General features: G+C 48.9%; 1 protein-coding gene across 1 annotated transcript in view; it reads right to left on the reverse strand.

Annotated features, from left to right (window-relative positions):
* Window positions 1–341: 341 nt before the first annotated feature.
* RAD51D (RAD51 paralog D) overlaps window positions 342–12,684 on the reverse strand; it is a 14,397-nt gene continuing 2,054 nt past the window's right edge. Inside the window, exons 2-10 of the mRNA XM_005860222.2 lie at window positions 12,446–12,615; window positions 12,136–12,254; window positions 7,956–8,037; window positions 7,578–7,712; window positions 6,980–7,075; window positions 3,963–4,053; window positions 3,768–3,838; window positions 898–1,062; window positions 342–684 (exon numbers count right to left, since the gene is read on the reverse strand). Coding sequence (XP_005860284.1) covers window positions 601–684; window positions 898–1,062; window positions 3,768–3,838; window positions 3,963–4,053; window positions 6,980–7,075; window positions 7,578–7,712; window positions 7,956–8,037; window positions 12,136–12,254; window positions 12,446–12,615 — 1,013 coding nt within the window. The 3' untranslated portion in view covers window positions 342–600. The remainder of the gene's footprint in view (window positions 685–897; window positions 1,063–3,767; window positions 3,839–3,962; window positions 4,054–6,979; window positions 7,076–7,577; window positions 7,713–7,955; window positions 8,038–12,135; window positions 12,255–12,445; window positions 12,616–12,684) is intronic.

The raw sequence follows: 12,684 nt of genomic DNA on the forward strand, positions 1-12,684 counted from the left end.
GTGTGGGGGTGGGGTGGGAGGAGGAAGCAACATTCTGGGGGGAAATGAGGTGGATCTGGGGCTCAGGAAATTTCCTTTTTATATTTTTAAGAGCAGGACATAGATGAAGAAGAGTTTTTGCATTTATTTCAACTCAGTAACTCAAAAACAGCTAAGGGGAAGAGAGCTTCATTTTACAGATGGAAAAACAGAGGCAAAACAAACAAAAGAAGCAAAGGCAAGTTTCACGGTTCAGTCACTGTATTTGGATGGAGCGCAGGCACGATGGTGATGCGTGGGGTTAGCATCCAGTCACTAGCGTGCCTCTTCAGAGATGCCCCACGCCAGGGTGAATGAACTTGGCTCCAGTAGACACGCGCATGGTAGGAACCAGGGAAGAAAACTTGGCTCCAGCATGAACTTCTGGGTCCTCCACCACAGCCTCTTGCCATCCTCTACATGTTTCCACAGAGAGAACAAAATGAGGAATCTGAGATTCCCTTCTGCAGGGCCGGAGAGTGTGTCCTGCATCCCAAGAGCTGGCTGGCAGTGAACAGCAGGCGTTCCTGCACAGGAGAGCCGGGGGCCTCGAGGCCTCTCCCTTCCCAATCAACAGCACAGTCATGCCTGCTCTCCCTGTAACAGTGGGCTCTGCTCCAGAGCCCCCCAGGTCCCAATGTCTACCGTCTCCTGGGAACCTGTTGGCTGGAGAAGACAGGAGGGAGGGGTACGTTTTTGAGTGAAGCAACCCAAGTTTTTAGTTGCAAGTTCTCAGCATCCACGAATTCCTCTCTAAGACAGCTATGGGCATAGACACTCCCCTCAAGGGCCCAGATGATTTCTTTTCGGTTTATTGTTATTCGTTTCATTTTTATTTATTGTTATTATTAGTTTTATTTTCCCCTGGGACTGACTCACCAGTCGGGGAGATTTAGTCAGACACGCCGTGCGCTGACTGCCCGGTGCTCCTGCTCCTTCGCCGATGGCCAGGACGATCCGGGTGCTGGGCACGAAGCTCCAGGAGCGGCCCAAGGCAGGTTTAAGCTTCCCGCTGTCCCTGTCTCGGGTCATGTGGTTGGTCACCTGCGGCAGAAAGAATCAGAGACTTACGATCCATAATGCTAGTAGGGAGGACATCTGTTCCGACGCCTTCGTTTTACAGATGGGAACACTGAGGCCTAGCATGGAGAAACTCCTCCCCCAAGACTCCATAACTTCACCACGCAGGTCCTGAACCAGACCCCGGCCTCCTGACTTGTACACAGCTCTTTCCACTAAACCACAACGCCTCAAGCTTGACTCCAACACAGGTGATGGGGAATGTGTCTGGGAATAAGCAGTGCTGTCTGCACTTTCCTGAAGGGAGGCCAGTGGTGGTCTTGAGTGCCGGAAGCCGGTCCATCCTTGCTGCTTGACACAGTCGCTGCAGGAAAGAAACATCTGCACAGCATATGTTTCAAGGGACCCGGCATATATAGCATATTGTTCTTAATATGTTTGCTCTCCTTAGCGCCATGTGTTTTAACCAAGGTCACCTCTCCGAGAAAGGTTGTTTCCCCAGGTAGGGATTTTTCCCTGAGGTTAGGGAGGGGATACAACCCCTTAACTAAGTGCCAGGCGGGTAGTTAATCACTTTAACTACAAACAATCACGCTTAAGCTACATAATCTTTACTCCCTGGAATGGAGATAAGAAACGCCCTAACCTTTGCAATAGAAATTTGGCTAGGCTGCTGATCAACTGAACGCTGCCTCCATGTCATTCCTTCTTCGCCGACTCCGTCCACACCTTTGGGGACCCCTGGACCCGCTGGGGCTGGACCCCAGCACTTGAGTATACTACCCCCACCCCCACCCCCAACCCAGCAGACAGGCTTCCTGAGACCATGTCCAATCAGCCCTTAGTGTCAGGGGGTGCATCTCTGTATACGGAAGGGGAGGAGTTTTGGAAAGGGGTTCCTAATCTGCTTGGCCAGCTCTACTCTGCCCAGGCTCATAGGTAAGCAAACCAAGCCTCACAGCATCCTCTTGATCAGGTTCTCCTCACCCTCCAACCCCCACCCCCCCAACACTCACCCCAGGGCAAGGGTTATAACTTGTTCATCATTGAATCCCCACTGCCTAGGCCAGAGCATAGCATCCAGCAGGTGATCACATAACCGAAAGTCAGGAGAGGGAGGCCCTGGAACCCAGTATAAGAACAAAAGAATAGGGAGACAGATCCTCTTTCACTGCTGGTGGGTGTGCAATTATTAATCCTGCCTGGAAATTTGGCAAAGTCATCTCTAGATCTTAAAAAAATATGTGTATCCCTCACTCAGTAATTATACCTTTAGGTGTTTGAGAAAATAATATGAGATGTGCAAAGAGATTTAGGTATAAGGGTGTTCACTAGAGTTTTGTTTAAAATAGGGAAAACAAAATAAAAATAAAATAAAGGAAAACCACTAACAATCTATAGGCTCCAAATCAAGAAATAGATTGTTATGGTACCTCAGCAGTCAGCAAACTATTGCTTACAGGCCACATCTGGCCCAAAAATTGTTTTGTAAAATCAGGTTTTCTTGGAAGACAGCCCTGCCCATTTGTTTGGGTATTCTCTACACCTGCTCTCATGCTATATGGGCAGAGTTGAGTAATTGAGACATAGACCATCCTATATAACAAAAGGGCAATATGCAAATTGACCCTAACGGCAGAATGACCCAGAACGACCACTTGACCAGTCACTATGAGGCGCACTGACCACCTCTTGGTCCCTTTCCCCGGCCGGCAGGCTCCCATTGCCCGATGGTGAACGGGGAACCGGGGGTAGGTGGTGGGGGATGTGGGCCAAGGCCCCTACCCTGCTGGTCGCCCCACACACAGAGGGCAACCTGCAGCGGGCAGGAATGGCTGACCTCTTGGTCCCTCCTCCTGGCCGGCAGGCTCCAATCGCCCGATGGCGAACAGGGAACCAGGGTTGGGTGGTGGCGGGGGGCGGGGGCAGCTGTGGGCAGCTGGGGAAGATGGCCCTGATCGCAGGCCAGGCCTAGGGACTGTACCCATGCACAAATTTCATGTGCCAGGCCTCTAGTCTATATATAAAAGTCTAATATGCAAAGTGTCCCCTCGGGAGTTCGACTGACCGGGAGTTCGATCGCTCGCTATGATGTGCGCTGACCATCAGGGGGCGGCGTGGAATGAAGGAAGTCCCCAGCCAGCAGCTAGAAGGCCCCAATTGGCCCTGATCGCTGGCCAGGCGTAGGGACCCTATCTGTTATCCATGAATTTCGTGCACCGGGCCTCTAGTATAGTCATAAAGCCTCAAATATTTACTACCTGACCCTTAATAGAAAAGGTTTGCCGACCCTGTAACATAGGTATTAAACAAGATAATAGGTAACTGCTAAAAATGGCAATCTTGCCCTTTCGGTGTGGCTCAGTGTTGACCTATGAACCAGGAGGTCAGGCTTTGATTTCCAGTCAGGGCACATGCCCAGGGCACCTTTCTGAGGTGATAGAAATAGATATTCTGTCTCTTGATTGCAGTCTAGACAGGATACAAGGCTGTTATAGGTGGGTCCCCTCATGGTCCAGTGCTCTAGATGACCCAGGGAGGTTGGGCTGTGACCCTTCCCTAAAGGGCCATTTTGGGGGTCCAGAAACTGTTGTATACGGCAATAAAAAAACTGCCGTTTAAGGGAAATATATTTCTAGCCACAACTAGAAATCAGGTTCATCTTCCCTCTTGGTGAAGCCCAGAGATCAGAGGTAAGACAAGCACGCTGGCCACGCCCCCTTCCTCACCACCACAGCCACGCCGAGGTCCCGGGCCAGGGTCTTCAGCTCCAAGGCCAGCTGCATCATCAAGGCCAAGCCTGGAGGAGAAGCAGAGCGGGAGGGAGCAGGGCATTAGGGACTGGGCTGGCTGGAGACGGGACTCCAGAGCTGGGAGACAAGGTCACGTCTCTGACCCTGGGCTCTGCCACACACATCACTCACCTTCCCTCTGCTGACCTCCCAGAAGTGGGGAGACCACGGCGGTGACGGAGTCCACAATGACCACCTTCACAGTTCCTGAAGAACGGCTCACCTAAGGGGTTGGGGGAAGCAGGTGTCATCAACCACTTGGCCTCTAGGGGGCGCCCATTACAACACAAGCTTGATTCTAATATAAACTGGTAAGAGCCCAACCAGTGTGGCTCAGTGATTGAGCAACCACCCCACGAACCAGGAGGCCACCGTCGATCCTGTCAGGGCACATGCCTGGGTAGTGGGCTCGATTCCCAGTAGGGGGCATGCAGGAGGCAGCCGATCAATGATTCTCATCATTGATGTTTCTATCCCTCTCTCCCTCTCCCTTCCTCTCTGAAATCAATAAAAACATTTTTAAAGAAACTGGTGAGAACCTTCCCTGACCAAATACAGCTGTGCAGGTATCATCCAATTTCATCAATGTCTTTTTCCCTCAATCTCATTTGTACATAGAAGAGATTTTACTGAAGTTTTGGGCAGATAGAGAAGGTTTAAATCACAGGACATCCCAGATACCCTAAAACCATTAGATTTGAGAAATCCCTGTTCGGTGCTGTGGACCGTATAAGAGATTTTACTGAAGTTTTGGGCGGATAGAGAAGGTTTAAATCACAGGACATCCAGATACCCTAAAATCATTAGATTTGAGAAATCCCTGTTCGGTGCTGTGGACCCTGGTCAGGGATTTTCTTAGTGGCCACCTTTCTCCTGTCAGGCCCCTCTTTCCCTCTTCTGCTCACTTTTCAGAGTCGCAACTTCCTTTGAGCTTAGCTTTCTCTTCTCTTCACTGTCGCCTTCCAGATCATGCTTCTAGGGCCTCAGTTTCTGTATCTAAAATGGTTCCAAATGTGGACTATACAGACAGCCATCTGTTAAATCATAATTTTTTGTCTCTACACAAGCATTAGCATCTTCCTGTGTGTTTTTTTTCTTTTCTGTTTTTTGGGTTTTGTGGTTTTTTTGGACCTATTTTTGATGCTTCTCTTCTCCCTTACTCCTTATATCCAAGTCATTTGCTGACTGTTTTCTCAACTTTTTTTTCACTTCACGTGAGCTGAGTCTTAACTAGTAGATATTCAGCATTATCTGCTCTGTCTCTGGCATGTCTTCCTTCGTCTTCCACTTACTGACTCTTGGCCAGTCACCAGCTTATCTAAGAGAGGATGGCAGAAAAGAGAGAAGCTACAACTGAAATTGGCTTAGCCCTTCCTTACTCTCTGGGAGAGCAGGTTGAAATCTCTGATTAAAATGGAACAGCAAGCCTTTCCCTGTTCGTCACTTCCAGGTCATCTGTGGCAGACAGAGCCTTAAGTGGCCCCCACGATCCCCACCTTTAGGTTCTCACACCCTTGTATAATCCCCTCCCCTTGACCATGGATGTGTCCTGTGACTTACTTCTGACTAAAATGGCAAAGGTGTTGGAGTGTCACTCTCTTAATTAGGCTATGCTACATGGCGAAGGTTATCTATAATAATAAAAGCGTAATATGCTAATTAGACCAGACGTCCTTCCGGATGACCTTCCGGATGAAGCTGGGGCTGCGAGGGAAGCCCGGGTCCCGGTGCCAGAGGGAAGGCAGTGCCGGCAGCCGGGGAAAGGAAGGCCTACTCTTGCACTAATTTCATCCATCGGGACTCTAGTGTTATATAAGATAAGACTGCATGCTGCCCCCGCCCCTCCGCCCCCGTGGACAGCTTCAGACCACGCTGGAGCACCACCCAATCACCTCCACCAGCGAAACACTCCAGGGGTGGGCCTCACTGGGCACCAGAGCCCCACTGAAGTGAGTCCTATTCTGTAGGGTCAGCCCCTGGCAAGTAGTTGTTCAACTATTTTATGTTCTAAAGTTTGTAAAAATGATATACAATCCTGGGTATGCCCATAGGAACATGTCACGCTTTGGGGTGAAGGAAAACATTTAAGATGAATTAAACGATTCTAAGGTGTCTTCCAAATCTAATAGTCTATAAATCAGTGCACCAAATCCTGTCTAAACACTTTGCAGGTTTGCAGGGAACCAACCCAAATGCCATTCCGAACCCCTCTTGCTTGTTAACACAACTCCAAATGTGGTTGGGTCCTGAACACAGATCTTCTGACATCAGGGAAGGTGGGCCCAACCCCTGGTCTAAGATGCACATATAACTCAGTTTTGGCCAATTAGATGCAAGGGGAAATGGGCAGTCTGCTAGCGGGTTTCGGAGAAAGATTTTCTTCCCTCATAAAAGGGGAAGAAGTACAAAAAAAGAGGCATCTCCTTTCACTGCCCTGAATGTGGATGTGATGTATAAAAATATGAGGCTTAGCCCGGCCAGTGTGGCTCAGTAGTTGAGCGTCAACCTATGAACCAGGAGATCATGGTTTGATTCCCAGTCAGGGCACATGCCCAGGGTTTCGGGCACGATCCCCAGTGTGGGGTGTGCAGGAGGCAACCATTCAATGATTCTCTCTCATCATTGATATTTCTATCCCTCTCTCCCTCTCCCTTCCTCTCTGAAATCAATAAAAAAATATATTATTTTTTAAAAATATATGAGGCTTAGATCAATAGCCGCCACTTTGCAATCACAAGGGGAAAGAGCAAGAGAATCACACACACCAGCCTCAAGCCCTAATAATGTGGCCCTGCCAACCTGCAGACTCAGGTGAGATAATTAAATGTCCTCAAAGTTTAAGTATCTGTCAGTCATGCTCTCTTACGTGCAGCTGAAAACGGATCCATCGGAGGAATGCAGAGATGAGTATGATATGATCCTGGCACTCAAGGGGCTTACTGTTTAGTGGGGAAGAGGAGTGTGTACACCATGAGGCACTCAGGAATGAATGAAGCACTCAGCATCCCATCCTGGGAGTGGCAAGCCCAGCTGGAGTCACCAGATTGCACATCTGCATTTCCAGAGAGTCTGTAGGGGGACACCTGCCCACATATAGACAGCACCCGGCCAGCTGGGTGAAGCTGGGAGGAGCGGAACAGCAGACTCACCTGCTGGGCCACAGCACCTCGGAGGCCCTGCAGCACATCCAGCATCTGGAAGATGTCAAAGGCACGCACCACCTGGATCCTCTGGAGGGCTCCTGCCTGAAGGGGTGGGAAAGAGGCGGGGGGCTTTGGATAAGAGGGAGCAGGGTCCAGCAAGACGAAGAGGGGTTTTAAGGCTGAGCAGGATATAAGGACTCAGGCCCAGGACGGCAAGTACGCTTTGTCTAACGGGGCAGTTCTCACGGTGGTGGCTGCCTGGGTGCTGAGCTGCAAAGCTAAGTCAGAGCACAGTGGGAAAGAGTGATAGGACTGACGGCGGTGTCTGCCCCGGGCAAGAAATGGGATAGGAACACAGACGCTGGGTATTTGCCAGCCCTGAATTAAGGTATGCAAGGAGCTGGGGGGATCGTGTGTGAACAGCATCCAAGTTGGGATGATGTTACAACAGGGAAACTGGAAGGATACAGGAAGTATTCATGGAACAGCAAGTTTCAAAGCCAGAAAGGACAACTCCTCCAAGTGGCTAAGATCCTTATAATGTAAGGGATCATGGGGTCTCTGTGTCACGGCTTTAAAGGAATCCAGCAGTCCTACCCCTTACCTGCTCTTCCTCATCTGGGGTTCTGGCCTGAAGTAGCTGGAGGATGCGGGAGGCTGTCAGCCCTCCGTTGGAATCAACGTATAGGACGTTCTGCTGCAGGCCATGGGCCACATTTGCAGCCACACAAAGACATACCTGAGTAGAGACCGGGCATTGGGTGAACTTGAGCCCTCAAAGATTGCCCAGGATGGGAGCTCTGCATCAAATCTATTCAGATCCCAGTGACATGAATGGGTCAAGTTCAAGGCCCACTCCTCACTACCCATCTTCTCTCTTCCAAGCTCTGAATCACAATCTATTGGCAGAAGCTTCCCTGGGGATCCAGGATCATACATACCTACCTCTCCCAATCCTCTGGCTTCTCGCTGTATGTGTTACCTGGGTTTTGCCGCTACCTGGGACTCCTACGATCTCAGTCACTTCTCCAGTATAGAGACCAGCATCGAGCAGTTTGTCTAGGCTGATGGCAGAAGAGGAAGGAAGAGGATCAACCCAGGGTACTAGGGAGTAGGGAGGGAATTAGTAGCCAAGAAGAAAAGCAAGACATTCCTTCCTAGCACTGGTTCTGTCCGGAGATGTTCTCAATGTCTCTGGCCAGGAGGTTTCTCTAGGAAGAGTTTCCTTCGGGGAAAGGGCATGGCTAAATGTTCCTCCGTGAGCCCTCCTCACCCTTTCGCTCGCAGCTTAAAAATCATCTCTCCAGTCAGGCCGGCGTGGCTCAGTGGTTGAGCATCAACCTATGAACCAGGGGGTCACAGTTTGCTCTAACAACTGAGCAAAACCAGCCAGAGCTCACCATTCTTACTTTAATCATTCTACTAAGTGTGTAGTCATATCTCAGTGTGTTTTAATTTACATTTCCCTAATGAACAATGATGTCCAACATTCTTTTATGTGATTATTTGCCACCTGTATGTCCTCTTTGGTGAAGTATCTGTTCATGTATTTTGCCCATTTTCTAATTGGACTGTTCGTGTTTCTGTTGAGGTTTAAGAATTCTTTATGTATTCTAGATGCAAGTCCCTTGTTGAGTATGTGGCTTTAAAATATTTTCCCCACTTTATAGATCACCTTTTCATCCTCTTTTGCAGAGGAAGTTTTAAATTTTGGTCAGTTTTTCATTTTGACTTTTTAAAAAAACGTATTATCAATTTTTTTATTGCTCATACTTTCATGTCAAGTCTAAGAACGATATGCCTAGTTCCCAAAGATTTTCTCCTGTTTTGTTCTAAAAGATGGATAGTTTTAAGTTTCACATTTAAGTCCATGATCCATTTTCAATTTTAGGTTTATTTATTTATTACCTGTGATGTTCAATAGCTCCAACACCATTTGTTCAAAAGGCTATTTTCCTCCTCCACTGAAATGTTTTTGCATCTTAGTCAAAAATCAGTTGGACATATCTGGGGTCTATTTCTGGGTTCTCTATTCCGCTCCATTGATCTGTATGCCTATCTCTTTGCCAATACCACATTTGTCTTGATTACTGCAGCTATATAGTAAGCTTTAACATTTGCTAGAATGGTTCTTCCAACTTTATTCTTCTTTTTCAAAATTGTTTTAGCTGTTCTAGGCCATTGGCTCTTCCATCAAATTATTAGAATAAGCCTATTTCTACAGATAACCTTGCTGGGATTTTTGGTAGGAACTGCATTAAATCTATAAATCATTTTGGGAAGAATTGATATCTTTGCTATGTTCAGTCTCCCAATCCACAAATACAATATGTCCCTCTATTTATTTGGGTTCTCTTTGATTTCTTTTATCAGCAATTTAAAAAAATACAATTGATTAATTTTGAGAGGGAGGGAGGGGGAGAAAGGGAAGAAAGACAAAAAGAGAGAGAGAGAAACATCAATTTGCTGTGGCTCTTATTTATGTATTCACTGGTTGATTCCAGTATGTGCCCTGACTGAGGATCGAACCCACAACCTTGGTGCACTGGGACGATGCTCTAACCAACTAAACCACCTGGCCAGGGCTCATCAGCAATTTTTAATTTTCAGTATACAGATCTTATATCTGTTTTGTTAGAGGTAGACCTAAGTATTTCATTTTCTTGGAAGCAATTTTAAATGGTATTGTGTTTTTAACTTCCATTTCCACATGTTCATTTTGAGTATATAGAAATGCAATTGATTTTTATGTGTTACTCTTATGTCCTGCAACCTTGCTGTATTCACATATTAGTTCTAGGGGTTTGGAATTATTTTCTATTTACTTGTTTTTGTCTGTCTTTCCCATGTGGCCCAGAGCACCCTGGGGCAAGAACTGGCCCTTGCTCAGTATTACATCCAGGCACTGTGCAGCAGTGGCACAACACTGCCACAATAAATGGTCCCAGAGAAATAAGCTATAGAACATGCTATTTAGTCCTATTGTTATTGGAACCCCGGCTGTGGAAGCCTTGGGATAAAACTCAAGACACGGCCAATTCCTAATCCGAGTTCTGTCCTTGAACCACCATGAAACAGGTCACTAACCACCCTCCATGTCCTGCCCAACCTACTGGCTGAAGATTCTCCTACACCAGAGCCCAACCCAATGCCTCCGGGTCCTGACCACAAGCATCCCTCAGCTCACCCTACAATCACCTTCACAGGTGCCAGTCCTCGGAAATAGTTCCGTGACCTCCCATGACCCCTCTGTACATGCCAAGTAGCACCTCAGTCAGCACCCCATCTATTTCAGTTCCAGGGACCCCGTGATTCTAACCACAGGCCCCTGCCAGTCAAAACACTGCAGCCCTGCAGCATCTTAGGACAGCTGTCCCTGCCTCTGTTTAAAAAGGCGTCCAGGCTCTGCAATTCCTGGATCCCATTCCTCCCACTGAGACCAGAGAACCCCAGTCCCATCACAGCAGAGCTTCTCCAGCTGTGGCCCCCAACTGAGCCACACCTGCCAGGGCACCAAAGGAGTTTTAAAAAGAGGCAGTATTGCCCGGCCAGCCCCCAGAGCAGCAGCATCACCTGGGAACTGATTAGAAGCGCGAACTCTCAGCCCCCACCTGGGGGTGGAGATTGCATCTGAGTTCCAACAAGGCCTCGGGGTGATTTGGATGCATGCTTGGTTTGAAATCATTAGACTAGTGATTCTCAATCCTGCCTACTAAAATCAGCAAAGGAGTGGTCTTTTAAGAAATGTTTTTTATTAATTTTAGAGAGGAAGGGAGGAGAGAAACATCGATGTGAGAGAGAAACATTAACTGGCTGCCTCCCGTGCACACCCCAACCAGGGAGAGAACCCACAGTCTGGGCTGGGAACCTAACCAGCGACCTTCCCGTGCATGGGATGATGCTCAACCAACTGAGCCACACATGCCAGGGCACCAAAGGAGTTTTAAAAAGAGGCAGGTATTGCCCGGCTGGTGTGGCTTAGTTGCTTGAGCGTTACCCCACACACCAGGAGTCACCGGTTCAATTCCCGCTCTGGGCACATGCCCCGGTTTTGGGCTTGATCCCATGTGGGGGGCGTGCAGAAGGCAGCTGATCCATTTTTCTATCTCTATCTCTCCCTCTCCCTCTCCCTTCCTCTCTCTGAAATCAATGCAAACATGTGTGTGTTTTAAGAGGCAAGTGTTAGTGGTTCCCAAACTTGCCTGCACCCTGGAGACTCCTGGGAGGTTCAAAAAATACTGATGCCGGGGTCTCGCCCCCAGAGAGTTTGATTAAATTGTCTGTGGAGGCTTGGGCTCTGGCATATTTAAAGTAAGCACTCAATAAATATTCTTGAAAGAATGAATTACAGCCCCAGCTGGTTTGGTTGGCACATAGTAGGCACTCAATAAATGTTAGTCCTGTATGTTCTTTCTTGTCTTATTCTTAAGTGAAATATGACGTAGGGCCGAAGGAGAGTTGCTCTGATCTGCTGAATAATAATGAAATACTGACATCTTGTGTTATAAGACAGCGGTGATCAATCAGGGGCAATCTTGTTTCTCGGGGGTCATTTGGCAATGTCTGGAGACATTTTTAAAAATTGATTTGATAGAGAGGAAGGGAGAAAGAGAAAAAGAGAGCGAGGAAAACATAGATGTTAAAGAGAAACATCAAATGTTGGCCTCCCGCACACCCTGACCAGGGATGGAACCTCAACCTGGTTATGTGCCCGACAGGGAATAGAACCCACCACCTTTTGGTGTACAGGAGGACACTCCAACCAACCGAGCCACACCTGCCAGGGCTCTGGAGACATTTCTGTTTGCACAATTTGGGGAGGAGGAAGGTGCTACTAGCACCTAGTGGACAGAGGTGAGGAATTCCGCCAAACATCCTCCAGCTCAGGAGCAAATCAATGTCAGGAGTGTGAGGTTGAGAAGCCCTGCTATAAGGTAAGAACTCAGGAGCCCTGACCATCAGTCCCTGCTGCCCTCACCCCTGCTCTCTAGACCAAGCATGTCAAACTCAAAGGCTAACTAACACAGGTCAAATAAACGAAGCATGTGGCCCATGGGCCGCGAATTTGACATGCTTGCTCTAGAGACTCAAGTATCAAGAGCCAAGCCGGAAGCATCCATAGCCTCCGGCTCTCACCTCCTTCCCCACGGGCACATACACACCTTCCAATGCCAGTGGACAGGATGGCAGTGGAGGTCTTCAGTTCCTCGTAGAGATCGGCGCCATTGCAGGGGAAGGCTGAGAACTGAGCCAGCAGCACCCGCCTCAGGGCAACCAAGGCCTGCGAAGGGGCGGGGCAACTCAGGATGGGCCGGGGCACTTGAACCCCAGCAAGGAGCAACGACCAGGCAAGGGAGGGGGCACCCCAGAGCCCCGCACGCCCCCGTCCCCTCCTCCTGACCTGTTCCCCCGCCCCGGCTCAGGGACAGACATTTGGAGGCACCCAGGTTTGGAAGGAGGTCATCAGCTCACCTTGTAAGACAAGCCACACTTCTGCGCGACCTCTTCCAGGTCTGCGGAAGCCAGGTCCACCACTGAAAGCAAAACACGTGTGGTTGATCGGCACGAAGGGCGAGGCTGCCCATGCTCGGCTTTTACCCATCTGCAAAGTGGGGTGACAGGGCTCCTTTGAGGCAGCCTATCTTAGGGAGCCTGGGGAACCCACAGGGCCGCAGGGCCGGGCCCGGGGCCGGGCACACAGCAGGGGCTCC

Source organism: Myotis brandtii, unplaced genomic scaffold, assembly GCF_000412655.1.
Source record: "Myotis brandtii unplaced genomic scaffold, ASM41265v1 scaffold1327, whole genome shotgun sequence".
Lineage (NCBI taxonomy): Eukaryota > Metazoa > Chordata > Mammalia > Chiroptera > Vespertilionidae > Myotis > Myotis brandtii.